General features: G+C 43.2%; 1 protein-coding gene across 1 annotated transcript; it reads right to left on the bottom strand.

Moving 5' to 3' along the window:
* Positions 1–745: 745 nt before the first annotated feature.
* Positions 746–7,188, bottom strand: LOC311124562 (sorting nexin-4-like). The gene is made up of 14 exons (XM_084198681.1): positions 7,085–7,188; positions 6,304–6,428; positions 5,984–6,122; positions 5,656–5,805; positions 5,471–5,518; positions 5,133–5,188; positions 4,708–4,780; positions 4,497–4,558; positions 4,174–4,239; positions 3,807–3,896; positions 3,455–3,554; positions 2,754–2,899; positions 2,462–2,576; positions 746–2,103 (listed from the first exon to the last, which is right to left on the bottom strand). The coding sequence occupies exons 1-14, from the start codon at positions 7,169–7,171 to the stop codon at positions 2,056–2,058; spliced, it is 1,305 nt and encodes a 434-aa protein (XP_084054807.1). The 5' UTR covers positions 7,172–7,188; the 3' UTR covers positions 746–2,055.
* Between the last annotated feature and the right edge of the window lie 8,727 nt (positions 7,189–15,915).

The following is a 15,915-nucleotide window of genomic DNA, read 5'->3' as shown; positions in this document are numbered from 1 at the left end:
ATATGTGTAGCTTAGTTAGAAGTACAATGAGGCAGTCAGAATATTGTGAGAACGGCGATAACTAAAAAATGCAGCCTGCCTGAGCAAGGAGTAGACTATGATAAGAATATGTGTGTGTGACCTGATGGTCAGGAGAGCAGAGGAAAACATCAGCTAAACCCATGTACAGTGGAAAAATACAGCCCGCCTAAAGCGGGGTGGGATTTTTATATGACGTGTATGTATTAAAGATGGACTCTGAAATTGTGATAACATAATTCTCTGAATAAAGACCTGGCTGTTGCACTGAGGCTCTGTCCGTTTCTTGAACCAAAGTCTTACAAACTTTGGGAAACGCACAGACACACTGAAATAGTTAGTTAATAAATTATCTTAACACAACCTCAACCTGCTGTCTACATATACCCTCATAGTGGGTCAACCTCAACCTGCTGTCTCCATATACCCTCATAGTGGGTCAACCTCAACCTGCTGTCTCCATATACCCTCATAGTGGGTCAACCTCAACCTACTGTCTCCATATACCATCATAGTGGGTCAACCTCAACCTGCTGTCTCCATATACCCTCATAGTGGGTCAACCTCAACCTACTGTCTCCATATACCCTCATAGTGGGTCAACCTCAACCTGCTGTCTACATATACCCTCATTGTGGGTCAACCTCAACCTACTGTCTCCATATACCCTCATACCACCATCAACATAACATGTGTGGTAGCCTGAGGAACCGTAGCTGTAGGAATATGGTAGAAGACAATATTTTTATTAAAACCATAAAGCTGAATATACAATTCAGTATAACTGTTATTTCAGTTCAACTTGGATAAGAATGTTATTATTGATGTACATGAATGATGATAAAATCTGACCTTAAATCACATTATTACTGCAAGTCACAATGTATAAATAGGATGTTTTCTTTAAGAAACCATTATTAAAATAGTGAATTAATATTTGGCTTCAACCAACAAACACCAGGTTAGTGTTCACTGTTGTTAATATATTTACATAGATGGACACGTCAAAGTATATAATATTCTTATATAAATGTACCTTGAAATTTCTGAATAATATCTTCTCCAATATTCTCCAATATTCACATACCAGACATTATGATATCATGTGCTTTAAGAGAGAAAAGGCAAAGTCCTTTGACAGTTGATTCAGTTTCTATTCCAGTTCAGTTCATAGAGGTAAACCAAGGTAACAGCATCATGCTGATAACTGACATCACGCTGCTTGCTTAGCGAGTGGCGCAGTGGTCTAAGGCGCTTCATCGCAGTGCTAGCTGTGCCACTAGAGATCCTGGTTCGAATCCAGGCTCTGTCGTAGCCGGCCGCGACCGGGAGACCCATGGGGCGGCGCACAATTGGCCCAGCGTCGTCCAGGGTAGGGGAGGGAATGGCCGGCAGGGATGTAGCTCAGTTGGTAGAGCATGGCGTTTGCAACGCCAGGGTTGTGGGTTTGATTCCCAAGGGGGGCCAGTATGAAAAATAAACTAACTGTAAGTCGCTCTGGATAAGAGCGTCTGCTAAATGACTAAAATGTAAATGTAATGCTTTCTTCTGATTGGGCTAGCACACGTGATTGCCCTTCCGAAGCGTCTTACCAGTCGGCGCCATCGAAAACGTTAACAATTCGGCTGCGCAAGTGGCGACACTTCAGGCTGAGGAGGAAGTTTCACACATCCCCATGTTCTACACTCTCACCATACAACCTTTATCCCGCTGATACTACAGAAACGTTCTCTTAATAAATAAATACAAAAGGATATGTTTGTGCCGTATATCTCATTGTAAAATATAGACGCGGGCTGCATCAGGCCTTGAAAGGTTTCCTTGCCTCCTCTCCTTACCTGGAGAGAAGCCAGTATTGGACTGAGTATTGAGACGCAATGCCAGCTGTAACTTTATGCCAGCTGCCTCTGTCGCCCTCGGGGGGGTTGGGGGGGGGTTGCCATGACAACAGTGGTTCTGTTTCCATCTGAAGGTTTAAGGTGAAGTTGTTGTGCTCTCGTACCATAGACGTCATTGCTGACCCACGGCCCCACCCACTTACATCTTGTGGAAACATTCCTTAGCATTGGTCCACACTTGAATGCCCTATACAGACAGAGAGGACAACATAAAACACAGAATTCGAACTAGGTCCTAACAACATTGGCCTTTGATTTTAACAAGCGGGTTGTGTTCAATAGGGCACACCGTTGTAACGCGTTTTGAAACAAAAGTCTCTCCTTGGACAAGTCCAGGTAGTACCTCTCTCTTTAAGTCTGTGTTCTTCAGTTTGGTGCCTAATGAACACAACTCTGAGTGTGGCACTTAAAGCAACAGGAAAAATACAGTTTCTTATTGGACAAGTCCAGGTAGTCCCTCTCTCTTTGAGTCAGTTTTTGTCTGTTTGGTGCCTAATGAACATAACCCTGATAGATACTAGGAACATTTCCTGAGTGTGACGCACCTTCTTACACATGCTGATCTGCATGACGGCGTAGCCAATCAGAGCCTCCCTCAGATCCCTGTCCTTCTGCTCCTTGAAGCGCTGCATGTCCACCCACGCACCCTTCACGTACTCCCTGCGCACACACACACACACACACAGAGCTCTATGTTAAGTCCTCGTCGACTCACCACCACCAATGTTGAATCAGAGGCACATGGATTATATGACATACTTTATCGATTCGGTTTTTTTTCCAGCATGTGGCCTATTTATGTATGTATTACTGCATGGGTTAACATGAGGGACTCACTCGCACTCCACCGTTTTCTCTTTGACCGTCTCCTCTCCCTGGACGATCTGCTCCTCTAGTAGGTGGAGCTTAGCCTCTCTCTGCTCTGGAGTCTCCTGACCAAACAGCTTGTTGCTCATTCCTTTGAAGGAGAACGTCCGTACCATCTGAGGATGGACGGACAGACAGAGGATGGAGGGGCTTTACTAGCCTGGTGGTCAGGGTTTGGGTCAAATTCCATTTCAATTCAAGAGGTACACTGAAATTCCTATTCTCTTCTATGCTTTTCAATGAGGAAAATGTGGAAATGGAATTTGGTTTACTTTCTGAATTGACTGGAATTGTTGATGCTTCGGACTCTGTGTGTTCGTTGTCATGACAAACATGTATGGCATGCAATAGAAGAGTTGGCTACGGTACAGTATGGGAACATGCTTTACATGTCCTTATATAGGGGGGTTTGAAGAAGACATGTAGTCAAAGATTCTGAGAGGACATGACAACCAAGACCTCTTGGGCCTTGCCAATGCTCTTGAGACCTACACTGTACCAATATTGGAAAGACAAGAGCTTGCCTCTTACAAGAGATCACCATCTCAGTTGGAATCCCCTAGTTTTCCTAGAACAGGATACAAACAGTAGATAAACTAGACCTTCCCCTAAACCTATGGCTTTCTTCATTGCCCCTGAGGGTATCGATAAAGTTGTATTGAACTGAATACCCCAGTGGCCAGCTCCTCCCGTTGCTGCTTCTTGGAGATGAGGTCTGAGGAGGCCGTCTCCAGCTCATACTGGGTCAGCTCGTGTTTCCTACACACGGCCCTGTAAGAAACAGGGAGCAGTAGCTTTACAGCAGACCCAATATCACAACACCATACAGCGTTACTTCCTGGGACACCAGTTGTACCAGGCCCGTTTAGATTCTATTTTTTTAAACTGTCAAAAACGTTCTACTTGGTGCATTATGCTCTTTCCTTGACTACAGGGACAGGGATATGTAAACCCTTTACAAAATATGATTGGTTGGTTGGTTGATTCATTGATTGATTAGCCATATTGTGGAACAGGACCAACCTTAAGGCTTCAGCATAGAAAAGGTATTCCTTCAGTTGGTCAGCATAACGCTCCTCTTCCTCCAAGATATCATCTACTGAGGCAGCATAGCTGTGGACAAAATGATAACTTGATTGATTGATTTTATTAGCCAGTTAAAAATATATACTTATTTCCATTGTGGTTCCTAAATTGCTTGTTGTGTGCACTCTGCATTAGAATAGCAGGTTGATTTGATTAGCCAGTTAAAAATATATATACTTATTTCCATTGTGGTCCCTAATTTCCATTGTGGTTCCTAAATTGCTTGTTGTGTGCAATCTACATTATAATAGCAGGCTCAGCACAGGTTAGATAAAACAGCTGTTGGTGGATGGAGAGTACTCACGCATCCATATGGTGTCCAGCACTCTGTAGACCGTCTCCCATCTCTTTCTCTATGGCACTCCACTCACTGACACACAAACAGTCAGATCAGTCAGATAATCCCACAACAATATCACATCAGTCTTTCTTCAATATTCAGATACAACATGTTTGATTGTTTTACAGTTTTGTCATTTAGCAGACGCTCTTATCCATAGCGACTTACAAGAGCAATTAGGGTTAAGTCCCTTGCTCAAGGGCACATCGGCAGATTTTCACCTAGTCGGCTGGGTTGCTGGCCCAACACTCTTAACCGCTAGGCTACCTGACACCTATTGTTCTTACCTGAATACTCTTCCGTAGTTCCCATGGACTTTGTATACGCCGTAGAGCCTGTCTGCTACTCTCTGGAGAATGAAACGGGAGTTATTCAATGGATAACAAGAGGTGAGCGCTAAATAAATGAAGCTGTTGTTCCAAAGATATAACTTTAGACTAATAAGAGAAGCAGACTTACTGTGGTCCTAAAGCATCTGATAAATGGTATAAGACTTACTGCTCTGACTCTGAGCAGCTGGGAGGTGAGAGACTGAAGCTCATCGCTGTAGTGTTTCATCTCTGTGAACCGCCTAGATAGAGGAGGACAAATGGCAACCTTAACATACCTTTACACAAACAACTTCAACTTTACACAACTTCAAATGTACACAAATTCAAATGTACCCAACTTCAACTTTACTCGACTTCAACTTTACACAAGTTTAACTTTATACAACTGAACACAATTTCTACTTTACAGAACTTCAAATGTACAAAACTTCAACTTTACACAATTTCAACTTTACACAACTTAAACTTTACACAACTTCAACTTAACGCGACTTTAACTTAACTCAACTTTAAGTAAAATGTATGTAATACATGTATAATACCACTAGGTGTCTGACAACTGTTGGCTGTAAATGGGAAGGAGTGACTGACTTGTCAGGGTTCTTCACCCTGAAAGTTGCGCTCAGAGCTTTAATCCTGGAGTCTGCCTAGAAAAAACAAAACAATTTAATTAGAATACAATTGGTGTCTACCACTGGATGTACCACTGGATGGATCAAAATAGATTCAATACGGTTTTTGTTGTATTTTATTAGGATCCCCTTTAGCTGTTGCTCATCCAGCAGCTACTCTTCCTGGGGTCCACACAAAACATGATGTAATACAGAACATCAATAGACAAGAACAGCTCAAGGACATAACTCCTGTAATAAGTGGTAGTAACTGAGTAAAGCTCATATAGGGGTAAAAGATAAAGACCTCGGAGGTACCTTGGCTTGGAACCCTGTCTCATACACCACCTCCTTCCATCCGTGTTCCTGGGAGCGGAGGAGAGGAGAGTAAATTAAAGTTCAAAAGTAGAGTATGAATAAATAAATAGATAAAAATGTTAAATCTCTCCAAAACATTCCAATACAACATCAACGTGACGGAGTGAGCTGATAGGCTATCGTACCTCAGTCAGGAAGTGGTATAGGATTTTGTCATTGGACAGAACCGAATGGGAGGCCACGCGATGTAGGAAGTTCTCCAGACCAACCCTGCGCCTCTCTACAAAGTCTGGGTCCATGTTGTCTGCCGACAGCTTGTGCCAAACAAACTCTGCCTGTAGAAATCAGACAAGGGTTATTACACAAAGATATATATATAGTAACATTTATTGAATATAATATATAATATAATGTGTTCTATTCAATTCTGTGGGTATTAAGGCACAAACACCGCAGTGTGGTGCTTGTGACTACTAGCTATAGATATGGCCATCAGCTTTGAATTTAACTTACCCTCTTCTCTGGCAAAGGCGGCACCACGATAAATGGATAGGTGACTAACAAATAGTTCCGGAGAATCTCAAATTCACTGTATCTCCTCCAGAGAGAGTCTGAGGCTGTGCTGTGGCCTTCTGTTATTGCATCTATGGGTCTGAAAGAAGAAACACCAACATCTAGATCAGATCAGGATTTGAATCCCTCTTATATTACACATTCAGAAAAATCCAGGCTCAAGAGCGTCATTGTACCGAAAACATGTTTTCTTTTGGGAGCAACAAGGCAATATTTTGCAGATGCTGGCTTCATTTTCTAAAGGGGTCCCACTCTCTCACCGAGTTTCTATGAGGTACACTGTGAATGTCTCTTGCATGTTCACTGTATTTTTCCCAGTTCTTTTCTCTGCCTCGGCCACACTGATCTCCATTCTCCGCAGCGGTGTGGATCCTTCCTCCACCATCTTTACAAACAGAGTGCGTGGGAGAAATGTGCAGTGATTAGTGAACAGAGACCTAGAGCAGTATTTCCCAAACTCGGTCCCCGGGGCCCCACCTGGGTGCACGTTTTGGTTTTTGCCCTAGCGCAACCCAGCTGATTCAAAAACCAAAACGTGCAGTTTGGGAAACCCTGATCTAGTGGACTGAATATGAATACAACAGAATATCAATACATGTAGAATGTTCCTATCCTTTGCCAATCATTGGACCTATTAGGAAATGTTCTAGTAATAAACACATATGTGTCTATAGACATCATAATACCGTGACGTCATCCTCTGGATGCTGCCAGTGGACCAATAACGTGCCGAGTAGCTTCTGGCCACGTAGCTCAGATCTGGTTTTATTTAGGTTAGATATGTCTTTCAATCTTCAAAACATTCATATTTTGTGCAATATTGTTACAAACAAGATTATATTGTAGCCAACAGCAGCGCGTGGTTACAATGTATCACGTGGCTTGCCTGATGTTCGACGGCTACATCTGTATGGTCAAACCAGGATGTTCTGTTTATGTACGCATCCATCCAGCCCTTTGCCGTGGACAAAGGCCACGAGTTCGTTCGCAAAAATACAATATCCAAACACAGACAGAACCTATAAATGATTGCTTTACTACCGTGTTACTCTTGTTATTCTCCAACTCTGTGTTGGTAAATTCAACTCCTCCAATCGGCCCTGACTCTTTACTTCCAGCATCCGCCATCCTTCTTTCCAGCTGTGTTATGCAAACAAGAGTAAGCGATTCTGTGTCACTGGTTTTTAATCCTTCAAAATAAGAGTCATGTCCTGTAAACTGTAGAAGATCGGAATCAGAATGACCTTTACTCGCCAAATACATTTAGCATGTACAGGAATTTGACTTGGTGAAAATGGTGCTGCCACGATAAACAGAATACACGGGCAGAAGGTAAACAGGATACAAACATATGTAGAAGCAGAGATTACACAAATCCACATGCTGTATGTACACTTTGTACACTGTAAGGTAAGAACTACAAACTTCACAATAAAAACTAAGCTACGTTATAAATGATGTATGTAGAGATGTATAAATAAAACACGACTGTACAGGATGATGATGCGTTGGGGGAAATATGTACATGAAGAGAGGCAGGTGCATATGAGGATCTGCAGCGAGTACAAATATGAATGTGCCATTCTAGGATGATGCAGGATGCGTAGTCCATTAATGAGAAGATCACCGTGGACCAGGTGGCCGGTTGATGAGGTTAATATGGAGGTGGAAGAAACGCACACCTGTTGAGGCGAGGTGCTGGCTAGCGGAGTAGAACACTTGGAAAAGAAAAGGAGAGCCGTACACACTAGGAGCTCAGATGCTGGTTTATGAGGAAGAAGCTGTTCAGGAGGTTTTAGTCGTGATTGACCTGAACCGTTTGCTAGAGGGGAGTCTTTGGAAGAGGGGGTGACAAGGGTGGAAGGTGTCGGCGATTATCTTTCCTGCATACTTCCTTGCCCTGGAGTCGTGTAGGACCTCGATGGTGGGCAGGTGGCAGCCTCTCAGCAGACCGGACGATCCATTGCAGTTCGCAGTTCGCGCTTGGACCGGGCAGACGCATTCCCATACCAGACAGTGATCGAGGAGGTGAGGATGGACTCAATGATGGTTGTGTAGAACCAAATCAGTATTGTCCGTGAGAGTTTGAATTGCTTCAGCTGACATAAGAAGTACATCCGCGGGTGAGACCTCTTGCTGATCGCTGTAACGTTGTCCTCCCACTTGAGGTTGTGGGAGATGATGGTCCTCAGGAATTTGAATGTCTCAGCCATACTTACAGCTGAGCCATTGATTTCAAGGGGGAGAGATGGTGAGGGGACACTTCCTGAAGTCAATCACCATCTCCACGGATTTGACAGTGTTCAGCTCCAGGTTATTGTGACTGCACCAGACCACCATCCGGTCAACCTCTCTCCGGTACATGGTCGCAGTTGGAGACAAGGGTGTCTAGGGTGGTGTCATCTGCTTCTTGACAGACGCATCTTTGGAGATAGAGTGACTAGAGGAGAAGGGAGAGCACGCAGCCCTGCGGCGCTCCCATGCTGAGGGACAGAGCGTCTGACAGATGTTTCCCCAGCTTCACGTATTGTGTCCTGTTGGTCAGGAAGTCGGTGATCTACCGACAGATGGAGTCAGATACGTTCAGCTGGGTAAGTTTGTCCTGCAGCAGCTCTGGGATGATGGTGTTGAACGCTGAGCTGAAGTCCACAAACAGTATCCTTGTGTATGTCCTTGGGTTGTCGAGGTGCTGAAAGGTGTAGTGGAGGCCCATGTTGACAGCATCGTCCACAGACCTGTTGGCTCTGTCAGCGAAATGCAGGGGGTCAAGGAGGGCGTCAGTGATGTCTTTGAGGTGGGATAGGATGAGGCCCTCGAAGGACTTCATGATGACTGAGGTGAGTGCTACAGGTCTGTAGTCGTTCAGGCAGGATACTTTCTGTTTCTTAGGCACGGGAACAATGATGGATGATTTAAAACAGGCAGGAACAGTGCATAGTTCAAGTGATTGATTGAAGATGTCCGTGAATATAGGGAGAGCTGGTCAGCGCAGTGCTTTAGTGTGGCTGGGGAGACCCGCTCTGGGCCTTCAGCTTTCCTACAGTCCTGTTTCTTAAAGAGCCTGTTGACTACTTGCTCTGTGATGACAATGGGTGGGGAGGGGGGAGAGGGCAGCCTGGGACAGGCTGGGGGGAGAGAGGGAGGGAGGGAGGGGGACGGTGGCAGAGGGGCAGAGGAGAGGGTAGTCTGGAGAGGAGTGGGTTCAGCTGGTTTGGCAGTAGGGTGTCGACTGAAGCATGGAGGCAAAAACGATTGGAAACTATGCACAACATAATCTTAAACCAAACACATTTTGTCCTAGTCCATAATTAGTTTTCCCTAGACTACCCTTTTTAAAGAGAACCTCCAATACGTGACACTCAAAAAACTTTGTTGACCATTTTGGTTTAAAATTAAACAAAACGAGTATATCTCAAAATCACTTAAATAAATCCTTACTTGATAGCTAATTATAATTAATTATGTGTTGGTAATTGTCCAATAATCTTTGCCTTTATTCATTTGACACAGTTTACAGGATATGATTACTCTTATTTTGAAGGATAAAAAAACGTGACCCGGAAGTGCCTCATAATTCTTGTTGCCTGAGTATGTGGCTTGTGCTCGTGTGGCATTTAAGCCCTGAAGGATGCCTGACAGATAGCCCAATCTCCCAGGCTGCGTGCCGCCTCCAAGACCAGAGACAATCGCATGCAAACTAACTTGGCTATCTAGTCTTGTGAGTTAGCTAGCTAGTTAGCTAGGTAGTCTTGTTAGATAGCTAGCTAGTTATCTATGCTGGTTGTTAGCTTGCATAACTCAAATCTATATACAACTTTACCGTGAAATGCTTACTTACAAGCCCTTTCCCAACAAGGCAGAGTTAAAAATTAAGAATGTTTTTATAAATTAGCAAATAAGAAAAAATAAGGAAATAGTAATACAATAAAATAACAATAACGAGGCTATATACAAGGAGTACCGGTACCAAGTCAATGTGCAGGGGTACGTGGTAATTGAGGTAATATGTAAATGTAGGTAGTGGTAAAAGTGACTAGGCAATCAGGATAGATAATAAACAGAGTAGCAGCAGTGTGTGAAAGTGTGTGCGTGTGTGTTTTGTGTGTGTGAGGATATGTAACTGATATGTGTATAATTATAAGGGGATATACGTCATGTTTTGTGGATAATATTTACATTTACAGAGTGGGTGAGCTCCATTCCTGACAGGCTGATCAGATGAGCTTTCAGCCTCAGAGCTTGACCGGATTCAATAGCAGCCTCATAGACTGAAATAGGCTGCCTTGTAGGCTGTTTCATGAGCAAAGCTCCTTGCAGGCATATTAGCAGTCAAAGTGCCTTATAGGCTGATTCATATGCATCAGCTCCAAAGGCAATTACCATCGTCGACCAGAGCATTGAACAGGTGGGGGAGTATAAGAACCTTGGCACAATAGTTGATAACAAGCTGAACTTTGGGGCCAACTGTGGGCGAGTGTTATCAAAATGTCAATCCAGATTATACTTCCTGCGCAAATTTAGAAGGCTGAGTGTTAATCATTCTGTTTTACAATCGTTTTACAGATGTTCTATTGAGCCTGTCTTAACATTTAGTGTAGTTGCCTGGTTTGTCTCCCTAGAGAGAGTTGTGGTAAGATTGTAGGGAGAAAACAAAAGGCTCTCCAAGACATTTACAAAGAGCGCACATGTAAGAGAGGTAAAGAAATACATTCACTGAACATCAGGGCGCAGACTCAGGTCTTCACCTCTTAAAACCAAGAGAGACACTAACAGTTGACCATCATCAGTAAGGCTTTTAAATGAAAATTGATTTATGTGACTTGTGTTTATTTTGTATAGCACGGCTCTTAAATTAAAATAGATTTGTGTTATACATTTTGTGCAGCATAAAAGCAACATTGACACATGACAGATAAATGCTTACAAGGTATATACAGTGGGGAGAACAAGTATTTGATACACTGCCAATTTTGCAGGTTTTCCTACTTACAAAGCACGTAGAGGTCTGTAATTTTTATCATAGGTACACTTCAACTGTGAGAGACGGAATCTAGAAAAAAAATCCAGAAAATCACATTGTATGATTTTAAAGTAATTAATTTGCATTTTATTGCATGACATAAGTATTTGATACATCAGAAAAGCAGAACTTAATATTTGGTACAGAAACCTTTGTTTGCAATTACAGAGATCATATGTTTCCTCTAGGTCTTGACCAGGTTTGCACACACTGCAGCAGGGATTTTGGCCCACTCCTCCATACAGACCTTCTCCAGATCCTTCAGGTTTCGGGGCTGTCGCTGGGCAATACGGACTTTCAGCTCCCTCCAAAGATTTTCTATTGGGTTCAGGTCTGGAGACTGGCTAGGCCACTCCAGGACCTTGAGATGCTTCTTACAGAGCCACTCCTTAGTTGCCCTGGCTGTGTGTTTCGGGTCGTTGTCATGCTGGAAGACCCAGCCACGACCCATCTTCAATGCTCTTACTGAGGGAAGGAGGTTGTTGGCCAAGATCTCGCGATACATGGCCCCATCCATCCTCCCCTCAATACGGTGCAGTCGTCCTGTCCCCTTTGCAGAAAAGCATCCCCAAAGAATGATGTTTCCACCTCCATGCTTCACGGTTGGGATGGTGTTCTTGGGGTTGTACTCATCCTTTTTCTTCCTCCAAACATGGCGAGTGGAGTTTAGACCAAAAAGCTCTATTTTTGTCTCATCAGACCACATGACCTTCTCCCATTCCTCCTCTGGATCATCCAGATGGTCATTGGCAAACTTCAGACGGGCCTGGACATGCGCTGGCTTGAGCAGGGGGACCTTGCGTGCGCTGCAGGATTTTAATCCATGACGGCGTAGTGTGTTACTAATGGTTTTCTTTGAGACTGTGGTCACAGCTCTCTTCAGGTCATTGACCAGGTCCTGCCGTGTAGTTCTGGGCTGATGCCTCACCTTCCTCATGATCATTGATGCCCCACGAGGTGAGATCTTGCATGGAGCCCCAGACCGAGGGTGATTGACCATCATCTTGAACTTCTTCCATTTTCTAATAATTGCGGCAAAAGTTGTTGCCTTCTCACCAAGCTGCTTGCCTATTGTCCTGTAGCCCATCCCAGCCTTGTGCAGGTCTACCATTTTATCCCTGATGTCCTTACACAGCTCTCTGGTCTTGGCCATTGTGGAGAGGTTGGAGTCTGTTTGATTGAGTGTGTGGACAGGTGTCTTTTATACAGGTAACGAGTTCAAACAGGTGCAGTTAATACAGGTAATGAGTGGAGAACAGGAGGGCTTCTTAAAGAAAAACTAACAGGTCTGTTAGAGTTGGAATTCTTACTGGTTGGTAGGTGATCAAATACTTATGTCATGCAATAAAATGCAAATTAATTACTTAAAAATCATACAATGTGATTTTCTGGATTGTTGTTTTAGATTCCGTCTCTCACAGTTGAAGTGTACCTATGATAAAATTTACAGACCTCTACATGCTTTGTAAGTAGGAAAACCTGCAAAATCGGCAGTGTATCAAATACTTGTTCTCCCCACTGTATATATATATATACAGTGCCTTGACTTTTTCCACATTTTGTTACGTTACAGCCTTATTCTGAAATAGATTAAATATTTTTTTAAATCTCAGCAATCTACACACAATACCCCATAATGAAAAAGCGAAAACAGGTTTTAGGATTTTTTTGCAAATTATAAAAGATTAAAAACAGAAATACCTTATTTACATAAGTATTCAGACCATTTGCTATGAAACTCGAAATTGAGCTCAGGTGCATCCTGTTTCCATTGATCATCCTTAAGATGTTTCTACAACTTGATTGGAGTCCACCTGTTGTAAATTCAATTGATTGGACATGATTTGGAAAGGCACACACCGGTCTATATAAGGTCCCACAGTTGACAGTGCATGTCAGAGCAAAAACCAAGCCATGAGGTTGAAGGAATTGTCCTTGTAGCTCCGAGACAGGATTGTGTCGAGGCACAGATCTGGGGAAGGGTACCAAAAAAGTTCTGCAGCATTGAAGATCCCCCAGAACACAGTGGCCTCCATCATTCTTAAATTGAAGAAGTTTGGAATCACCAAGACTCTTCCTAGAGCTGGCCAGCCAGCCAAACTGAGCAATCGGGGGAGAAGGACCTTGGTCAGGGAGGAGACCACTCTGACAGAGTTCCTCTGTGGAGATGGGAGAACCTTCCAGAAGGACAACCATCTCTGCAGCACTCCACCAATCAGGCCTTTATGGTAGAGTGGCCAGACCGAAGCCACTCCTCAGTAAAAGGCACATGACAGCCCGCTTGGAGTTTGCCAAAAGGCACCTAAAGGCTCTCAGACCATGAGAAACAAGATTCTCTGGTCTGATGAAACCAAGCTTGAACTCTTTGGCCTGAACGTCTGGAGGAAACCTGGCACTATCCCTATGGTGAAGCATGGTGGTGGCAGCATCATGCTGTGGGGATGTTTTTCAGCGGCAGGGACTGGGGGACTAGTCAGGTTCAAGGCAAAGATGAACGGAGCAAAGTACAGCGAGATCCTTGATGAAACCCTGCTCCAGAGCGCTCAGAACCTCAGACTGGGGCGAAGGTTCACCTTCCAACAGGACAACGACCCTAATCACACAGCCAAGACAACGCAGGAGTGGCTTCGGGACAAGTCTCTGAATGTCCTTGAGTGGCCCAGCCAGAGCCCAGACTTGAACCCGATCTAACATCTCTGGAGAGACCTGAAAATAGCTGTGCAGCAACGCTCCCCATCTAACCTGACAGAGCTTGAGAGGATCTGCAGAGAAGAATGGGAGAAACTCCCCAAATATAGGTGTGCCAAGCTTGTAGCGTCATACCCAAGAAGACTTGATGCTGTAATCGCTGCCAAAGGTGCTTCAACAAAGTATTGAATAAAGGGTCTGAATACTTATGTAAATGTGATTTTTCCGTTTTTTATTGTTAATAAATGAGCAAAAATTTATAAAAACCTGTTTTGGCTTTGTCATTATGGGGTATTGTGTGTAGATTGAGGGGAATAACATTTTTAAATCAATTTTAGAATAAGGCTGTACTGTAACAAAATGTGGAAAAAGTCAAGGGGTCTGAATACTTCCCAAAGGCACTGTATATATACTGTGTGTGTGTGTGTGTGTGTGTGTGTGTGTGTGTGTGTGTATGTATATATATATGTATAGTACCAGTCAAAAGTTTGGACACACCTACTCATTCAAGGGTTTTTCTTCATTTTTACTATTTTCTACATTGTAGAATAATAGAGAAGACATCAAAACTATGAAATAACACATATGGAATCATGTAGTTACCAAAAAAGTGTTAAACAAATCAAAATATATGTTATATTTGAGATTCTTCAAATAGCCACCCTTTGCATTGATGACAGCTTTGCATACTCTTGGCATTCTCTCAACCAGCTTTTCATTTAACAGGTGTGCATTCTTAAAAGTTAATTTGTAGAATTTATTTCCTTCTTAATGCGATTGAGCCAATCAGTTGTGTTGTGACAAGGTAGGGGGGGGGTATACAGAAGCTAGTCCTATTTGTATCTGTCATGTGTGAATGTTGCGGTTTATATATTTACTGTTTATGATTATCTTATCCGACTTGCCACAACTTAAGTTACCTTCTGGAAAAATAAAGTTATTCTATTCACTCTGTAAATGTAAATATTACCCACAAAACATGAAGTGTCCCTAACAATTATACACATATCAGTTATGCAAGCAAACAACCAGCATAGATAACTAGCTATCTTGCTAGCTAACAAGACTAGCTAGCACAGTTAGCTTGCAAACGATTGGCTCTGGTCTTGGGGGCGGCAGGCAGTCTGGGAGATCGAGCTGTCTGTTAGGCGCCTTTCATGACATAAATGCCCCAGGAGCTCATATCTCACAGAACAGGGGAACTCAGAGAATAAGAAGATGAGCCTACCCAGCTGACCGTTGACAGGCACGCACGGCGACCTGAATGTTGGGATTGGGGAAGATGGCGGAAGCGGATGATGAGGTGGAATCTGAATACAATGGCGGTAGAATCAAGAAGAATTTCAGTATTGTTCAAAAGAATGGAAAACGGAGCAAAGTAGGGTACAGTGATGAGAATGACCCTTCGTATCTAGTAGGAGTAAGGTTAATAAGGAGCAGCTGAGCAGAGTACCAATATTGAAGAAACCTTTTGAGTTATCCAAACTGGTGGAGAGAATGCTGGGTAAAGTGAAGGATGTGAGGATCACGAGAGGCGGGCTTGTTTTTGATTTTTTTGTGATTCTGTCTTAATCGATTTGATAAGTTTGAAGTGTTGTGTGTTTCGCACTGTATCTGTTCTTTTGTTTTTTGAAATGGAGTCTCTCCCTAATGAAGTGCGGTTAGGGTATATAAACTACAGAGTTAGATAATTTATCCCAAGAACAATGCAGTTTGAACATTGTAAAGCTTTTGGTTATGTAGAAAGTGTTTGCAGAAGGGAGAAGCCGAGATGTACAAGATGTGGAAAATATAATATTATGTGTTGTAAAAGTGAAGAAAATGTGACATTGTCATTGCAGTTGGAATCATGAAGCCACGTCTTCTGAATGCCCCACAGGGGAAAAAGAGAATGAGGAAGTCAGTGTTGTACAGAGCATTTCATATGCAGAAGCTGTGAATAGGGTTGAGGGTTTGAATGTTGCACCAGAAGAGTCCATGGTAGTGGATAGGCCTTCACTGCAGACTGCAGGGGTTGTCTTACACCAAGAGGATCCTGACATTTTAAAGGTTAAAAAGGTGGACTTTGTGGCCTTTATCGCAATGGTGATAAATGGGCACTGCCATGGTGGAGAAAAGATCTAGGAAGATAGAAATCATTGGGATTGTGGCACAGCGGCAGAGC

Source organism: Coregonus lavaretus (genome assembly GCF_964263955.1).
Source record: "Coregonus lavaretus genome assembly, contig: HAP1_SCAFFOLD_3031, whole genome shotgun sequence".
Taxonomy (NCBI): Eukaryota; Metazoa; Chordata; class Actinopteri; order Salmoniformes; family Salmonidae; genus Coregonus; species Coregonus lavaretus.
The sequence above is the reverse complement of the archived record's forward strand: the minus strand, read 5'-3'. Positions and strand labels throughout refer to the sequence as shown.